This window comes from Tachypleus tridentatus, chromosome 2 (assembly GCF_004210375.1).
Source record: "Tachypleus tridentatus isolate NWPU-2018 chromosome 2, ASM421037v1, whole genome shotgun sequence".
Classification (NCBI taxonomy): Eukaryota; Metazoa; Arthropoda; class Merostomata; order Xiphosura; family Limulidae; genus Tachypleus; species Tachypleus tridentatus.
The window spans coordinates 23,610,588-23,629,638 of NC_134826.1; the positions used below are offsets into that span (position 1 = coordinate 23,610,588).

General features: G+C 31.3%; 1 protein-coding gene across 4 annotated transcripts in view; it reads left to right on the plus strand.

Moving 5' to 3' along the window:
• The window catches only part of LOC143239529 (cyclin-dependent kinase 2-like), a 36,640-nt gene that overhangs the window by 15,821 nt on the left and 1,768 nt on the right, over positions 1-19,051 (plus strand). For all 4 annotated transcript variants that reach the window (XM_076480714.1, XM_076480688.1, XM_076480697.1 and 1 more), the window contains exons 4-7: positions 5,452-5,572; positions 9,341-9,511; positions 10,317-10,418; positions 13,154-13,357. In XM_076480714.1, coding sequence (XP_076336829.1) covers positions 5,452-5,572; positions 9,341-9,511; positions 10,317-10,418; positions 13,154-13,357 — 598 coding nt within the window. The remainder of the gene's footprint in view (positions 1-5,451; positions 5,573-9,340; positions 9,512-10,316; positions 10,419-13,153; positions 13,358-19,051) is intronic.

The following is a 19,051-nucleotide window of genomic DNA, read 5'->3' on the forward strand; positions in this document are numbered from 1 at the left end:
CTTTTTATAGTAGTTCCAGTCTGCTGATAAAAAAAAAAGAAATATTCTTTACAAATTTAATGTTACAATTTTAATGTGTTAACTTGTTTTTGCTGATATTTTACCACCAATTGACATAATTATCTAAGTTGTCTTTTTATATTCCAGTAAAGTGTTAGACATGAATATGAACCAAGTTATCATCCATTGTTTATATATTTTTTTAATAATAATTCACTCAGTATATCAGCATTTTGAGGTATATTTATGGTGGCAGAATTCCATATTCAGGATGGAAATTTGCAATTGTGACTTTGTCTGGAATGGAAATAATATAGAAAATCCTTGCAAAGAGTAAAACCTAAAAAAGAATGAAAGTTTGGACTCATTTGTTTAATTTCCTACTGAGTCACGCATTTGTAATAATTTATTCCACAAGTTTACAACTGCAAACAAAGTTGAATGTACAGATTTGTTGTGAATGCTTAGAAACATTCAGTTGACAGAATCTTCTGCTCTTACAAATGAAAATGTGCAAAATTACTTTATATGAGTTTAACTTGCATTTTGCAAAAGAAAAGTCATTTATTTCAGTGTACTTTTCCTTGTGAATGAGAATTGTAATTTTTATTAAATAATTAAACATTTTATACAGCCTAACAGTATTAATTTTATCGTCACTATATCAAAAATGGAATGTAATGTATTTCAGATGTAATAATTGAGGTAATCTTTGGTTAGAAAGGAAATAGATTTTGTTATGAACTTGGTTTCTTATAAGCACAGCATGTGAAAAACTATTTTTGCTATTTTAAAAAACATATCGGATATTAACATAATTTTGATGCTTAAATCTGATGAGGAATTTACTGTTTCTTGCACACATATATATAATAATTTTATCCCATTTTTGCATCCCAGAAATGAAGTGAGTATTATATAATATTTCTTTAATCTGCTTGTGGAGGTAGGTAATTCATTTAATATAAATATTGCTAACACTTGATATATTAAACAATTTTATTCATTGCATTGTATTCAATTTGTTTTTTCATCTTGATTATTGCAAAAAATTTAAATTATGAAACTGGTTTTTAGCTTGAATTTTAGTTGTAACAGAAAAGAAAGTGAAAGATATTGTACTAGATATTTAGAAATTAAAATTTTTAATTATTAAAAATTGTGGTAAAAATCAGTTGTGGACATTAAGAGTTTTAGGGGAAACATCAGTATCTCCAAACATTGTGGTGTACCATAAAAAAATTTCAAATAGCTCTAACGTCCACAAATTATATGGGTTATTTGATACAGCTTAATAAACACAAATATTTAAAAATGTTCAGGATGTTAACTTTATAATACATAATATTATATGGATCAAGTAATGTTTACTGTAGTAATGAAGATCAAACATTTTCATTAATTTAAAATAATTATTTTCATCCCTCAATTAGTTGTATGTTAGTTAACAGCATAAGCCTCATTTTACTTGTGAACATGACTGTAACAGGTGAACAAGATATATTATAGCAAGATTTATACAAATATATTTTATATTATTGCTGTGTATGATAAACATCAGAAAATATTTTAGCAGTTGACTATTATCGATGAAAATTGAAATCTACAAAGAACCTGTTAGAAGGTGTTTTATAATAAGGTATCCTGCTATTATAGGATGTTGAAAGTGAGTGTTTTAGGTGAGCAATCTAGTATAAAAGGAAACAAACTTTACATACATCAAAACAGTATTAAACCTAAGAATGAATTTGTAATTGTTTTTCAACATTCAAAGATAGTTTGAAATATTTAAAAATATGTGAAACATACAACTAACATGAAACAGTACGATAGTGAAATTTCTGTAATTTATGTAAACTAAAAAAAGTCACCTCCAAAATTAATTTTTTACTGTCATGACCTCTTTAACTTGGTACCCATATTTGCACCTACAATAATTTCAAATTTGTCCATCACTGGTCAGAAGTGATATAAAATTCTTAATTTCTAACCCAAGAAAGTATGACTATGTTGATAGATTATGTAATATTCCATTAGATCTAGTAAATTTGAATCTTAAGAGTGAATTACATGGCTGTATGAAGTGTAATCCATTTTGACATCCTGTTTTTTTTGTTTGTTTTTTTTAATCAAAATAGTTATTAAGGTGTTTCTATCTTATTGAAGTGGACCACTCACACACCATGGCCAGACTACTATTTATATTTTATATTTGTAATATTTTAGCATTCCACCTAGAAAAAATCTTTATGGTGTCTGTTCCTTATCTGAACTTCAGTTATTCCACCTATGCTCTCTTCTGCATTTGAGGGCATGTCATCACATACATCTGTTAATTTACCACACCTGATTGCAGATGTACATCTCTTTGAACACTTGACAACACTTTCCTGATTGAAACTTCTTTCATTTATCTTACAGTTAACTTTCTTGAGCAATTGGTGCCACAGTTGCATCTACATCTACTAAGCTAGCTTGTGACATTTCAGACATTTTGTTACTTAACATTTACTGGTTAGCTTTGAAACTGACTGCATTTCCATCTTGTGAAGAACAAACTCGCAGATTCTGGCTCACTGTCATAATAATTCCTCACAAGTTTCACAAAAAATCTTGGGAATTCTGAGGGTTCTGTAGACAATGTAATACAAAAGTGCCATAACCATTGTTCTGAATGTGGTAAATAAATCATCAAACTGTATTGACAAAACTTATCAAAACTTCTCTAGATATTATCCAATTATAGTTCAGCATATACACATTGATTTCTCACAAAGTAATGGATATTTCAATACATAAAAAAATATATATAAATGCTGGACACTATTACAAAGTGCCCTACCATTTCTGCTCTGTCAAATCAGAGATTATTTGTTAAAATGTGTAACTTATATGTTTTATTAAATTAAATAATTTGTAGTTAACAGGAACTTGCAATTGTTTTGGTATTTATTATTACTAAAATAATGAAAGTGTTGAAGGATTTGTAGAAGTCTTCTGAAAACTTAAAATGTTTTTCAAATGATAAAATAAATTGGTTATGATAAACATTATGTTCTGAGACTGTTAAGTAAATTGGATTGAATTATGATGTAAAACTCAAAAATTAAATTGGAATGATGGTTGTTGAAATGTGCTGTGATTAGATAAATTAGAATAACAAGTGTTGAAATGTGCTGTGATTAGATAAAGTAGAATAACAAGTGTTGAAATGTGCTGTGATTAGATAAAGTAGGATAACAAGTGTTGAAATGTGCTGTGATTAGATAAAGTAGGATAACAAGTGTTGAAATGTGCTGTGATTAGATAAAATTAGAATAACAAGTGTTGAAATGTGCTGTGATAAAATAAATTACAATAACAAGTGTTGAAATGTGCTGTGATTAGATAAAGTAGAATAACAAGTGTTGAAATGTGCTGTGATTAGATAAAGTAGGATAACAAGTGTTGAAATGTGCTGTGATTAGATAAAGTAGGATAACAAGTGTTGAAATGTGCTGTGATTAGATAAATTAGGATAACAAGTGTTGAAATGTGCTCTTATCTTCATCAAGTATATTGGAATGATGAGGTTGAAGTATATTGTAACCATACAGTATATCTTATAAAACAGACTCAAGTTATTGATTATGGAGTAATGTTGGAACTTACTGATTGAGTTGATGTCAAACAAGTTAATGCAAACACACATTAAACCTTCACTTCTTGGTACTCTCAACTCAAGACCATCTAGTAATCAAACTGACTAATATAAGGTATATTAGCTTCAAAGAAACCTTGCATTTACAATGTGCAAAGTTTGTTACTACATGAGTGGTGATTCCCAGTATGTGTAAGTGGGGCTATCAGCGATAGATATCACTGTCAAACCATTGAAGGATACTGCTTTCAATACTCCTATGCAAGGTTGCTTTATGTAATGTTCCCTGTGAGCAGTAACAGGTATTACAAACTTTGAGAATAACAAAGGACCAAAGGTAAATTTAAAAGAATTAACTTAATAGTTTTCACATAACACATTCAGAGTATGTATTATAGCATTATAAGAATATACAGTACTGTGCAAAAGTGTTGGAACAAAGTCAAAAATTAGATTTCAGAAGAACAGTGGAAGAACATGAAAACATTGTTCATCTTTATATTTAGTACAACAGAAACTTGGTAAAAGTGCTTTAGTTCAGCAAACAGTTAATGTTTCCTTTGTTCCCCTTTTGTTTTAATAACTGCAGACAGTCTTTCAGGCATTGTGGCAACACATTTAATCAAAGTGTCCTTGGGTATTTTTCTCTAGATGAGTCTATTACTCCCATAAATTTTCTTTGGAAGTAACTTTTGATTTGTCAGGTTGTTGGTCTAATATTTGATAAATTGGGTTGAAATCCGAGTCTCTTTGGGGGCAATTGCATCATTTGAATGGCTCCAGTAGTTTTTTTATTAGCTAAGTACTTTAAGCATATACTGAATGAATGTTTAGGGCCATTATCTCTTAGTAGTAGAATTCTTTATCATATTAACCACATGATGGATTAGTATCTGATAGTAGCTGCATTGGTGTGTTATTTCAACTATGTTGCAAATATCTCCTATAGCCTTGGCTAAAAACATCTTCCAATCATCACATTTCCTTTCTTGTGCTTCATGGTAGTATTATGCACTGAGGTAAGTATATTTCACCTCTCTTTTGCCAGACATTCAACCTATGCTTTGAACCAGATTCCAAACTTAGACTCCTCTGTCCAAAACACATCAACAGGTCAGCATTTGTATTTTTTTTTCAGCAAATTTAAGTTTCTGGACAATATTTGGAGATCAAACAGAGAATATTTAACTGCTACACGACCAAATATTCCATTGTCTTATGATCTTCTTGCTACTGTCTTTTGAGAACTGCACTAACCCATTCACTTGCACAGATGTTACAACTCTTGAATAAGGATACAAACAATGCATAGAAATGACTTGCACAATAGAAGAATTGCATGTCCATGAACCATTTAATCAATAAAGAATACAAGATTTGAAACAAAATTTTTTTACCACAGATGCAAGCACACATTGATATAAAAATAGCTCTATGTTATATTCTACACCACAGATGATCAGTAAATTAAAATGTTAATGTTGAAATGTGCTGTGATTATTAAGTGAATTGTAATAATAAGTGTCGAAATGTGCTCTAATTGTTGAGAAGTGCATGCACTTATCAGAAAACTTTCTTGAGATTTTTGTTAAAAAATATCATAGGTTAAGATCAATTTACGAAAAATGTGTAAATGCATAGTGAACTGCTTGCTTGGGCAGTGAAGTTAACAGAGTAATGTTTGACAGTGAGTGTAGTAGGTGTTATTGGTAGTTCTATACATGTGTGTTAAACTAAATTCAGTGACACTGTGTTAACTATATAGTTATTATCTGTAGTCATCATCAAGTGTGTGCTTTATTATCCCTCAGACTTCTGGATGTTATTCATAGTGAAAAAAAACTCTACCTGGTCTTTGAATATTTAAATCAGGACCTCAAAAAGTTAATGGACAGTGCACCAACTTCAGGGTTGCCTCTGCCTTTAGTGAAGGTAATAAAAATTTTTTTGTGCCTGTAATTTTCTTAATTTTTATTATTATTATTCTTAATTGCAAGATGTGTTTACCTGGTTAAAATTTAGTATGTAGTGTACGTTCATTGATTTTTTTTAAATAAGTGAAATGTGTAAATATGTTGAAAAGAAATCAGTCTTAAACTTCTGAAATTATCATGAATTATAAACTTTGACAAAACCTGTAAACTGTACATTTTTTTATAACACAAATTTTCATTTGACATTTTTCAGATATGTCTATTTTAATGTAACTGATATTCTGTACAATCAGCATGTCTGAAGAGGTAATTTAAGTGTTGTTGTTTGTTTCAGACAGACATGTATACTTTGCTGAAACATTCTAAACTCTGCTTTGTATTGAAACATTCTAAATTCTATAATTGCTATACATAATTCAAATGTTATGGCCATTATTAAATTGATGTATCATGCTATTGAGTATTGTTTTCATTAAAATTCACAAATGTTCAAATAACATTTTAAATATAGTCATTTAGTATTGAAATGTCTCGCACAAAACTACTGCAGCCTCTTATGTGGTGTTTATTAACATTTTCTACCAACATGAAGTAGTTTTATTTGGCACTTTTACCTAATGGAAAATATGGTGTTAATGCATACAGTAGAATTTATTCGTATTATTCTTAAAATTATTTTAAAAAATGAAATCTTGCATATTTCTGAAATTGGTCAGTGATTTGCTTGCTTCTGGCCCGACCAGTAGCACAGCAGTATTTCTATAGACTTACAACAGTAGAAACTGGGTTTCAGTACCTGTGGTTGGAAAAGCCCATATAACCCATTTTACAGCTTTCTTCTTAACTACAAGCAAATAAACCTCTTTGCTTTTGACCTTCTCTGAATGAATCTTTTGGTGCCATTCAGTTGTAAATACAGATGTCAATAACAATTATTCTTTCTGAGAGGAGTTAAGTTACAGGTCATTCTGACAACAAATTTCCTACTCCAAGATTATAGAATTTCTCACAATTTTGGACAATTCTCAGACCTTTAGTGTTTTCAAAGAATTAGATATCTGTATTGTCTAATAGCAACACGTTAAAATAAAGCAAGGCATGATTCCAGCTGTTAAAAAACTAACTACTATTTGCACATAGTTCTGCTAGTTGGTATGCCACAGGTTCTGGAGGGCTGCTCTGTTTGCTGACCAGAATGCTTCAGGTTTGTCTTGCCAACCACTGAATCCTTTAGTTTAAAGCTTCCACTGTAACTCTTGTCATTGACCAGCCTGCATTTAGATGGATTTTTACCAGACTGGTTTGCAATAACAAGTTTCATCAACTAGAGAGATGCTGATTGTTATAGTAATAATAGTAGTGTAAGAAAGTTAAATAAATTGTTGCTGGAAGTAACTAAACAACAGTTCAATCCACTACAAATAATGTAGGAACCTTCCTTGGTACTGTAAGCAAGATAGTTCACATAAACCTAGGTCTACAAAGAGTCACCTACACTGGATCTCTTATAGGACTTGTCTGAAAGAGACTATTTTTGAAAGCTGTACAAGCGGTTTCTGGCATGTGACTCAGATTTATACTGAATAAAGCATGTATTTAATTATATTTCTGTAAAAGTCCTGAAATTTATTATCATTTTTTTTGTGATGCAATATTTCAAAATGGTAAATAGTTTGCCACAAAAGATATACTAAGATGCAGATTAAAGCTATAAACTAAGATGCAGATTACAGCTATAAACTAAGATGCAGATTACAGCTATAAAGGTAAGTTAAATATGATAATCAAGGTAAAAGAGTAAACATATTATAAAGTTGATAACACTTTATGGTGAGGAAGTGCCATCTGTGTGAACTGTCAATAAAGTATACATTCAAAACATGGCATTTAGTCACACATCTGTGTCAGTTTTCTTTGCAACACAGTTTCAAATAGGAATTTGTGTTATACATATTGCCCATGTATGTCTGTGTGTTGGATTGCTGAAACAGGCCATTGAGATTGTGTGGTTGCTGGACTTTCAAAAGCATATAATAGAGACAACATTGATCTTTGTAAAATATTCAGCAGTGGAAATCATGCTACATTGCAATAGTCCTTAAGCAGGTCATCACAAAACACATTAATGGTATGAAAAGGCTGTAAGAACTGGACTCTTAACTTTGTATTATAAATAGTTAAACTTCTCTATATAGCATTAAGTATAAAAAATGACTGTTTTTATTCTTTCTTAATGAGTGACTTTTGAATTTTAGGCATTGTGTTTAAAAATATCCTTGTAAAGACACGAGTAATTGGAAATACCAATGAAAATTATGAGAAACGTTATATTAACTTACATGACTGTCAGAATTTGAAATGCTGTATTATTTCCTTACATCTTTGATCTGTCAATTCATACAGTCATCAACTACATTAGTGAATGTGATGTCTGTAAAAATAGCCTTCATTAAAACTAGAGAGCATTAAATAATCCTTTTGTAACTTGAGTTTGTTTGTCCTCTAACTCCTTCTACGCTTTTCCATTATTCGATTAGGAATGATTTGGAATGTGTTAAGAAGTTATTTTTATTTTAAAATGCATAGATTTCATAGCATTATTGCTGGTTAAATATAGATTGGTCAGTGGGGTGGCCACTAGGGGTACTCATGGGATTTCCTAGTTTCCTTTCTTACGTGGGGTTTACAATACGGTCTGTGTGCTTTCAGTAATTACTAGCACGTTCAAGACAAAAACCAGAAACACTATGCATATATTTGTAACTGATATAACACTAATTCTACAACTGAGTTTATTTTAAAATGGCATCAATCATTTGAGGAATTTTTTTTTCACACATTGTTTGTATACACTTTCAAGGTGGACACTTACAACAAACGAGATGTTTCAAAGTCACATGTTACTTATTGCTTTTTGATATAATACTAAAATAGAAAATAAAATTTTATTTGAATTGTCAGTCCCAGTGAACATGAATTATTTTATTTCTATGTATTTTCAGTCTTTATATTGCCACTGGTATTTTTTTTAATGGAGGAGAGACCTTTTGTAAGGGTTTTCTGTACATTACACGTACTAGTCTATTTAATAAATTAATTAATTAATCAGATTTAGATAGTTAATTCAAATAATTGGCCAATTATTAACAAAACAAAACTGAAGAACTTTGGAGATTTCCATATTTCATGTAATTAATTGTTATGTTGAAGCTAGAAAATAGTTATGGAGTAGAATTGTAAGCATGCAAATGGTGAGGAAAAGAAGGGATATTTTGCAAAATACATAACTTCCATTCAAAAGAACTTCTTCCCATTATATTGCTGAACAGGCTAAACATTTTCAGTATTTTTTTTTTAAATTGTTACACTGATATTTCATATCGAATAATCAACCTCTTAGGCCTAGGTCTCAGTGGGGTATGCAAAATGCAATGATGTTATCATGTTTCTGGTTGTATCATGAGCTAACCCTGAGATTGTTAGTAAGGAAATTAAGTGTTCTTATTGTATTCCACCATTGCCAAGAATGAGTATTTGAGACATGGCTAAAAGACAAATTTACATTAAACAATCATATAATAGTGTTTTTCACATTGGTCTTGGATGCTGAATGACTGTGGTAACATTTTTATTAGCCTTTGTGAACAAGTCTCTGTACTTTTCTTTCTCTACTATAAAAAGTAATGTCATTAATAGTATTTTAACAAGTTTTTCCTTGAGTTGTAAGTTAAAGTGAGGTTTTTATTTTTCCTGATTATTCTGTTAGAGCTACCTGTGGCAGCTACTTCAAGGAATTGCCTACTGCCACTCACATAGAGTACTGCACAGAGATTTGAAGCCACAGAATCTTCTGATTGATAAAGAAGGAAATATCAAGCTTGCAGATTTTGGGTTGGCAAGGGCCTTTGGTGTCCCTCTCAGATCATATACTCATGAAGTAAGTTTCACATCTAACCAGTGTATTTCCTTTACTTTGTAATATATAAAGTTTTGAATATGTCATGGTTATTTATTGTAATTAAAAATGTAGTTGTTGTAGTAGGTTTTCCATTGTGTTGAGTAATGGTTTTATGTATTTTTGATCTGATTTCATCTTTGGAGAGCATATGGTTTCAGATCAAAGCTTAATGCATATACTTTTGCATGATAGAATCATGGAAAGTCTGTTGAAATAAGTATAGTTATCTGTAGCAGCTCTCTTGAAGCTTCACACTTTTTTCTATTTATTTTTCAGTTGTTTGTGTTAAATTCTTTGAGAGTTTGCTGTAAAGACCTGTCTATGACAAACCGTTCAAGATATTTTGATTATCAGCTGTAAAGTTGCAGATGTCTTTTCGTACAATCTTTGCAGCATTTGCTTTCATAATTTTTCTCCCTTCTTTCTGTTTTCCATAGAATATGGTTATTTATGTTAATTAAAAATATAGTGTAATATTTGTATTTCATAAATAATGTGGTTATTTTTTAACTTTCTTCCTAAAATTGGAAAAAGCTTATAATTTGTAATTACTATAAATCATAATATGTTGGAAAACACATTTTTCCCATTGAAGATTTTATATAAGGCTAAGAGATCTAAAGATCTGGTATTTGTGTAAAATAAATTATTTTACCTAATTTCTAAACTGATTTAGCTAATTATGTCAAAAAATATTCTAAAGGACAGCCATTTAAGAATATTACAATAATATTGCTCATTAAACCATTTAAGGTTTCTATGTATTTTACTTTTATTTTGTCAGGTTGTTACTTTATGGTATCGTGCCCCAGAGATCCTATTAGGAGCAAAGTTTTATTCTACTCCAGTTGATGTTTGGAGCATGGGCTGCATATTTGCAGAAATGGTTTGCTACATTTGTTGTTTTAGTATTTCTACCAAATAGTTATTCTAGAATATTCATATATTATATTCATAAGCCATTGGATAAAGGTAACATATATGAAATGTATCATAATGTGCTGTAATTGTATGTACCTGGTAAGCTTATGGACTTATAAAACTAAATTTTGGGGACCAGTTTCCCATGATGTATAGAGTACTGCTTTGTGATGAAACCAGAACAGATTTTTTTCCCCTTATTTTCCAGCATGTTTTATGCACATACAACATAAAATGCTTCATAGTTTCTTTTTGTTTAGTTGGAATGTGTGTGTATTAATTGTTGTCACTGTGGGCCACACAAAGATAATTTTAAAATTCTGAATAATGTCCAAAAACTCAGGTGTATTTGAAAAGAAGTGTTTTTTTTTGTATAGAGCAGGTGAATAAGAAGAGATTTTTTGTTTCAAAAATGCTCAGTGATTTGTATAGTTTTTCTAAACCTTTACCTGGAAGTTACCTGCAATAGTGAGTTTTCACTCCCCTTGTTTATGGTGTAGCACTCTCCTCTGGTCCGAATGCTTCTGATTTTCAACAACAATTCCATAACATTTCACTTTAACTCGGACACCAACACAACAAACTACAATGACTTTTTTTTTTGTTAATCAGAAATTTCATATTTCTATGATCAGATCAAATAGAAGATTGGCTCCAACTATTTTATCTTGAAAAGGTCTCTCTGGTCAGTATCTTTTTGTCATTGGGGAGTTTGTTCTTTCAGTTAACCTGGTTTATTTCACTTCTGTTGTATCTTTATGATGCCATTTATGAAACTGATGGTTCTACTCAACCCTGTGATAAGGCATAATCTGAAGTCTTATTAAAACCGTATTCTTGGATGACTTGTTACATTTTAACAAGTAGAATATGGTCGATTAGTGTTTGAATTACTTGCCTTTTTATTTTTAATAAAAACAAACATTTCAAATTTTGTAATTAAAACTAAACAACTATAATTATATTTGAAACATTTCTAAAAATATTGTATTATCTTTATATTTAGTTTTTATAAACAGGATGTCTGTTTTAATTTTTGTTTATAAAGTTATAGTACATGTAATTTCACTTATTTTGGACATTAGCAATACAAAAACATCTGTCATATGGGTATTCTAGCTTTGAAATTATGAATAATTCATGTTGCAACAAGCATGTGCCCTAACTACTGCTAACTTTGATTAAAACAGATTTCTAAAATTTATGGTATGCACACACATTGTTAGAATGTATGGGAAAAGCAAGGATATGAAGCCATCATGACAACTTTATTTGTTGTTCATACTGCTGTATTTATTTGGAAATAATTAGTTACTGGTTGAGACCAAATAGGGTTGCTCTAATCTGCATTGGCTTCAGAAAAACTGAAAAACAGATCTTTTATGGTAATTTATAGACCAATCAAAAACACTGACATCTAATGTTTGTTTTTGATACAATTCTTTTATTCATTTATATAACATTAAATAACACAGTTATTAATGTCTGTAAAAAAATTGGTAGGGTTTTGCCCTCTGAATCCCTCCACTAGCTCTGTGTCTGCTTATAAAACATTAACCAAATACACAATCTGAATTAGAAACTTACCACAGTGGAGAAAATAGTAAATTTATCCTTAGTTAACAATTAACTAGCCAGTCATTGGTGGGTGCTTTGAGCTAGTTACCTTCCCTCTTTTTAACATTTCAAAATTAGCGACTGTGACAGGCAGCCTTAGTAACTGCAGTAACAAAGACAGGATGAACAAACTTATCAAACCCTAAAACCTTAAATAACAAAGCATTCTCCTTACCCACCATCAGTCATGTATATATAGCACTGTGCTTAACAACAAACAAACATCATGACAATATTTCAGTTGAACAGTTTTGTGGCAAAAAGTTCGATTATAATTTCTATTAATGAGATATTGGAATAATTTAAAATGGTAATAACTGAAATACTTTCGTTATCTAATTAATTCTTGTAACAATTGATTTAAGTGCAATTTTAATTAATTGTTTGTTGAAATAATAAAAATGATAATCAGAAACACTAATTTCATTTAATTAATATTTTCATGATACTAATTAATGTAATATTAGCTACAGATAATTGGTTAAATCACACAACTTTTAGTACAAACTATAGCATTTGCAGGAAATCAGTACCCTTAATTCTATAGATGTCTCTTACATTCTAACATATTAAAGATTTTTTAGTGATTGTTCCAGTCTATGAGTCATAACTTTTTGGTAAATTTGATCTCTGACATCTGACCTGGTAGTTCCAATAAAGATTTTCAATTGGATTGTTTTTATCCTGCTGTTAATTTGAATTGATTTTTGGCATGTTTCCCAGGTGATTATATTAGTTAAAGTTTCCCTGGAGATCTTACATGTATTGTACTTTTTTGTATTATTTTTCTCAGTTACTTTGGAAATTAGAAGGTTTTTGGAATGAACTAAAGTAATAAAATTGTGCATTCTTCATATAAGTATGGGCTCACCCTGATGGGTGGAAAAGAACTACAAAGATCATACATACATTTAGTTAAACTATGAATTAGACATTTTGTTATTAAGTTTAGAAATTTATGATGTATATTTTGGTAACATTTACACAATTACTGTGAGATCTTGTTACACTTGATGAAACGGTAACATTCTGTTGCGTGTATTTTACTCTGCCCAGTTTGTTATGGGAATCTTTCACTTGTAGTTGACTCGAAGAGCATTGTTTCCTGGAGACTCTGAAATCGATCAGCTTTTCCGAGTCTTTCGAACACTGGGAACGCCTGATGAAGACACGTGGCCAGGAGTGACTAAACTCCCTGACTATAAGTCATCTTTTCCAAAATGGAAAGCACAGGACATGAACAAACTGGTACCTAACTTGGACTTCGATGGACAGGATCTTCTTCTGGTATGTTAAGTTACTTCAAAATAAGATATCAGGAACTGTAAAAAAAATTACAAGTTTGTCAAAACAGTTATATTTTCAGAGAAGTTAAAACTGAAATTAGGAAGACATTGTAGTGTCAGAATTACTTTTATAGAAGTATGAATGTGTTATCCACCTCATGCAGGTTGGGTGTAAAAGCTAACCCTTTTCTCAGTTTTAATTTCAGTAGCGTAAAGTTTATATAATAAAACTTTGAAAAAAACCTCAATGTCTATTAAAAGGTAAGAATATAAATTGTGTATCAGAATTTTACACTTTTTTAGTGTAATTATGAAACAAAACTGATGCTATTATGGTAACATTTAAGTAAGCAATATAATGCAAGTGTGATGCTAATGGCTCAGTTTTTGTTAACTAGACTTTAAACATTCTATGTAAGAAACAGAATAAGTTGGAAAAAAAATTCAATTGTCAATAAGAATTTAAAAATCTAGTAAATAAAGTCGGTTTAAAAGAAATTTTTGCAACCAGTCAAATGTGTTCGACTTTGAGGAAGATTAAGTATTAGCTTTTGTAAATAAGCTTTCTGAGTATTTACATAATAAACAAGATTAAGTGTAATTTAATTTATTAAAGATTTTTGAAGAGAAGCATTAAGAAACTGTTAATTAGGCTTAATTGTCAAAAGACTTCACTTATATTTAGAGACTCCAGCTTAAAATGAGTGCTCAGTGTTTTCAGAAATTTTGGATAGATCTTGGAATAAACCCCCTCCCCCCCCGATGTGTAATTTCTTCGTACATTCACCACCTAAAATCATTGTACACATTTTATCAGTTTTACGTTAAGTAGCTTTTAAATTACTCATTTGTAATAAGCTAGATTGAATTGGACAATTAAGTGTATTACTCATTTAAAGAGTCTTGATTTTTATCCCTCTGTTAAATCTGTGGTGCATAAACTGTGAGGCATACAACAATGACTGTAGGAATGTATAAATTGTATCTCCAAGTCAAAGTCAGGAATAAAGTAGTTTTGAAACTACCATTCATATTATACAACCATTAAGTAATACTGTTAACATAAGGAAGTGACATGCGTGGTACATGTGGTGTATGGAATGTGACGAGCAACAAAACTCACGTTGGTCAAGTATGATAAAAAAGTATTTCACACCACTGTACTAGAGTAGTTTTGATTTCTAAAGATAATAATAACACAAGAAAACCATAGTAACTTACTGGATTTTGAAGGTCTTCCAGTTGTTTTCAGGTTTTATAATAAAAACTACAAAGATATTGTGTCCTAACAGTTTATGGAATAAAGCTAAATAACATAGAAAAAATATATCTTGTGATTTTCATTTGTTCTTAGTTAAGGAAAATCAGAATTAAAGTATTTGGACAATTAATATAACAATGTTTAGGGACAACAAGGGATTTTTTGATCCATCTCAGCTGTCCCATCCTCTAAACCAAACTAAAACTATTAAATAGATAAATAAATGAACAGAATTAAAGCTAGCCCTTGTCATTCATATACCTATCAAGCCTTCTTTCAAACTTACTCAAATTTACTACCTCCACAACAATTGAAGGCAACACATTCCACAGGCCAACCACCCTGTTAGAAAAATAAATGTATCTTGACTAAAGATGGCTTCTATATAACCTAAATCTACCTTAGTGCCCTCTAGTTCTCACTGTTAAGTATGAAAAATGTTGATGCATCAGTATTTCCAATTTCTATTAAAATCGTAAATCAGTTAATCAGATTTTCTCCAAGTCTTCTTTTAATCTAGATAAAACAATTATAAGTATCTTAATCTCTCCTCATATGACAACCTCTCCATCCCAAATACCATTCTGTTAACCCTTCACTGAATCCTTTCCAACAATTCAGTGTACTTCCTAAGGTAAGGATCCCAAAACTGAAATATTCTAAATGTGACCTAATGAAATTATAACCTCTTTAGACTTGTTTTCAATAGTTCTTTAGATGAAACTTAAAACCCTATTTGCCCTACCACTAGCAACAGCACACTGCTTGGATGGCTGATCAGCTACTACATCAAGGTCCTTTTCTTTCATGACACTGTTAAGGTTATTCCCATTCAAATTATAATTCAAATTATGATGACCCACTTGCAGTCTTTTTCACTTATGGTAATTAAAATCCTTTTGTAACACAGTAGAATTCTCTTCACAGTCATCAAAGGATTTAATATCATCAGTAAACTTTAGTAACTTATTGACCGTTCCATCATCTGTGTCATTAATGTAAATCATAAAGAGCAAAGGTCCTAATACTGTACACTGAGGTACATCACTTGGAACATTAATCCAACTGTACACTGAGGTACACCACTTGGAACATTAATCTAACTGTACACTGAGGTACACCACTTGGAACATTAATCCAACTGTACACTGAGATACACCACTTGGAACATTAATCCAACTACACTGAGGTACACCATTTGGAACATTAATCCAATTGTACACTGAGGTACACCACTTGGAACATTAATTCAACTGTACACTGAGATACACCACTTGGAACATTAATCCAACTGTGCACTGAGGTACACCACTTGGAACATTAATCCAACTGTACACTGAGGTACACCACTTGGAACATTAATTCAACTGTACACTGAGATACACCACTTGGAACATTAATCCAACTGTACACTGAGGTACACCACTTGGAACATTAATTTAACTGTACACTGAGATACACCACTTGGAACATTAATCCAACTGTACACTGAGGTACACCACTTGGAACATTAATTTAACTGTACACTGAGACACACCACTTGGAACATTAATCTAACTACACTGAGGTACACCGCTTGGAACATTAATCCAACTGTACACTGAGATACACCACTTGGAACATTAATCCAACTGTGCACTGAGGTACACCACTTGGAACATTAATCCAACTGTACACTGAGGTACACCACTTGGAACATTAATTTAACTGTACACTGAGACACACCACTTGGAACATTAATCCAACTGTACACTGAGATACACCACTTGGAACATTAATCCAACTACACTGAGGTACACCATTTGGAACATTAATCCAATTGTACACTGAGGTACACCACTTGGAACATTAATCCAACTGTACACTGAGATACACCACTTGGAACATTAATCCAACTGTACACTGAGGTACACCGCTTGAAACATTAATCTAACTACACTGAGGTACACCGCTTGGAACATTAATCCAACTGTACACTGAGGTACACCGCTTGAAACATTAATCTAACTACACTGAGGTACACCGCTTGGAACATTAATCCAACTGTACACTGAGGTACACCGCTTGGAACATTAATCCAACTGTACACTGAGGTACACCACTTGGAACATTAATCCAACTGTACACTGAGGTACACCACTTGGAACATTAATCCAACTGTACACTGAGGTACACCACTTGGAACATTAATCCAACTGTACACTGAGATACACCACTTGGAACATTAATCCAATTGTACAATGAGATATACACCACTTGGAACATTAATCCAATTGTACACTGAGGTACACCACTTGGAACATTAATCCAACTGTACAATGAGATATACACCACTTGGAACATTAATCCAATTGTACACTGAGGTACACCACTTGAAACATTAATCCAGTTTGACTGAATTCCATGTGTAACAGTCTTCTGCTTTCTTCTGTCAAGCCAATTTTCTATCTAATTAGTTAACTTATCTTTCACACTTACAGAGACAAGTTTCTCTATTAGCTTTTTATGTGGCACTTCGTCAAGTGCTTCCTGAAAATCCAGATACACCTAATCTACATATACAGTAACATTTTCAAAGCATGCTAAAAGATTTATAAGGCAGAATTTTCCTTTATTGACACCTTGTTCACCATCTGATAAAATTCTAAACTTTGTTAAATGAATTTGCAAAGTTGTTTTTTTTTCAGACTTTGCAAAACATTTCACGTAACTAATGTAAAACTAATAGTCCTCGAATTACTGGGACAACTTCTGTTACCTTCCTTGAAGATAGAAGTGATATTATTCAATTTCCAATCTGTAAGTACTTGTCCATTATTCTGGACTTACAAAAACTTGTACCAAGAGTCACAAATATCTAATCCTTGATCTCCTTTAGAACCCTCTGGGGGGTATTATCTGGCTCGAGAGCCTCATCGTTCTTTAAATTTTCCAATTTTATTTTAACAAGCTCAGAATTTTATCAGTTGTTTTTTCAATTTTGTTTTCATCTATCAATTCCTCAAGGTGAGGAAAAAGCAGAATTTAATAATCTAGCCATTTTGTAATCATCAGATACAAACCTTCCGTTGTCATTCCTAACACTTTGTTTACCTGTAATGTACTTTTGAAACTCCTTGCTGTTAATTTTTGTTTACAGATAAATTATTTTCATACATCCCTTTGAATGTCTCAATTTTCTGTTTGAGTAACTTTCTACACTTTGCTATAATACCAGTCAGTTTAAGTCTCAAATTTATGATGTTTTTTCTCTCTTATACCCTTTGTGAACCAACCAGGTTTTTTTACTTGCAACTTGTTTGTTTGTTGTTTTGAAGTTCATGTAAAGCCACACAAAGACTAGCTATGCTAACTGTTCCTAATTTAATAATGTAACACTAGAAGAAAAGCAGCTAGTTGTCACCATTAGCAAATAGTGAGGTTGGCCATCACATTATAATGTCCCAATGGCTGAAGAAACGAGCATGTTATAGGATTTGAACCCATGACCCTCAGATTAAGAGTCAAGCTCCATAACCATCTGTCCATAATGGGCCAGCTTACTTGCAGCTACCTCTTTCTTTCTGTGAGGAATATATTTGTTTTGAATATTAAAAAAAACATTTTCCAGCATATTTTGCAGAAAGTTATATTCAGCATGATTTAAACTGTTAAAATTTACCCTTATTTGCATTTGAAAGGCACTAGAAAGAAGTGCATAAAGTTTTAAGTTTTGTTGTTTGATTTAATATCTAAAGAGAGACTACAGAAAGCCAACAAGCTGTGCCAACAATAAAGAACTCCTCTTTAGTTCTAGAAGAGGTATTTTAACATTCATAACATTTTCTGTTTGGTAGTATTCCAACAGATTTATTTGAATGAACTACCAAAACAAATTGAAACCATATATGTATGACAAAAAAATGCATATCTAAGCATAGGCACAGTAATGGCTGTCATGCATTTATTGGTTTGTAAGAGGTGGAAAAATTTATTTCTTTGACAGCTTTGATACTACAATTTACTATTTTAACTGTTCAGTACTGACAAACAAGATTTTCTTTTCACTTAATGAGTCATAAAAAATGTATACAAAGGAGCAATGGGCTTGTGACTCTGCTAAAGAAAAGAAAAAAAAATGTGTTTATGACAGGAATGAAGTTGTGGTCTTAATATATCTCAGGGCAGCTGAAAATAACCTAAGAAGGTCGAAATGTTGTTCTCTGCTTTATTAGTAAAAGTGTTAATACCCAACCAGCAGTCCTGAAATATGTGGGGGTCTTGTCATCGTGAAGTCCTGGCCTTGTTTGGGTTTATGACTATTTGATTTATTGTACCTAAAGTGTTTTGAGCTAGTGTTCAAAAATATGTAATGAGTAAAAATATTTAAGTTGATATCACATGCACTTGAAAAACTTATAATGAGATACTTTAACCTTGTACTTGCATTGTGAT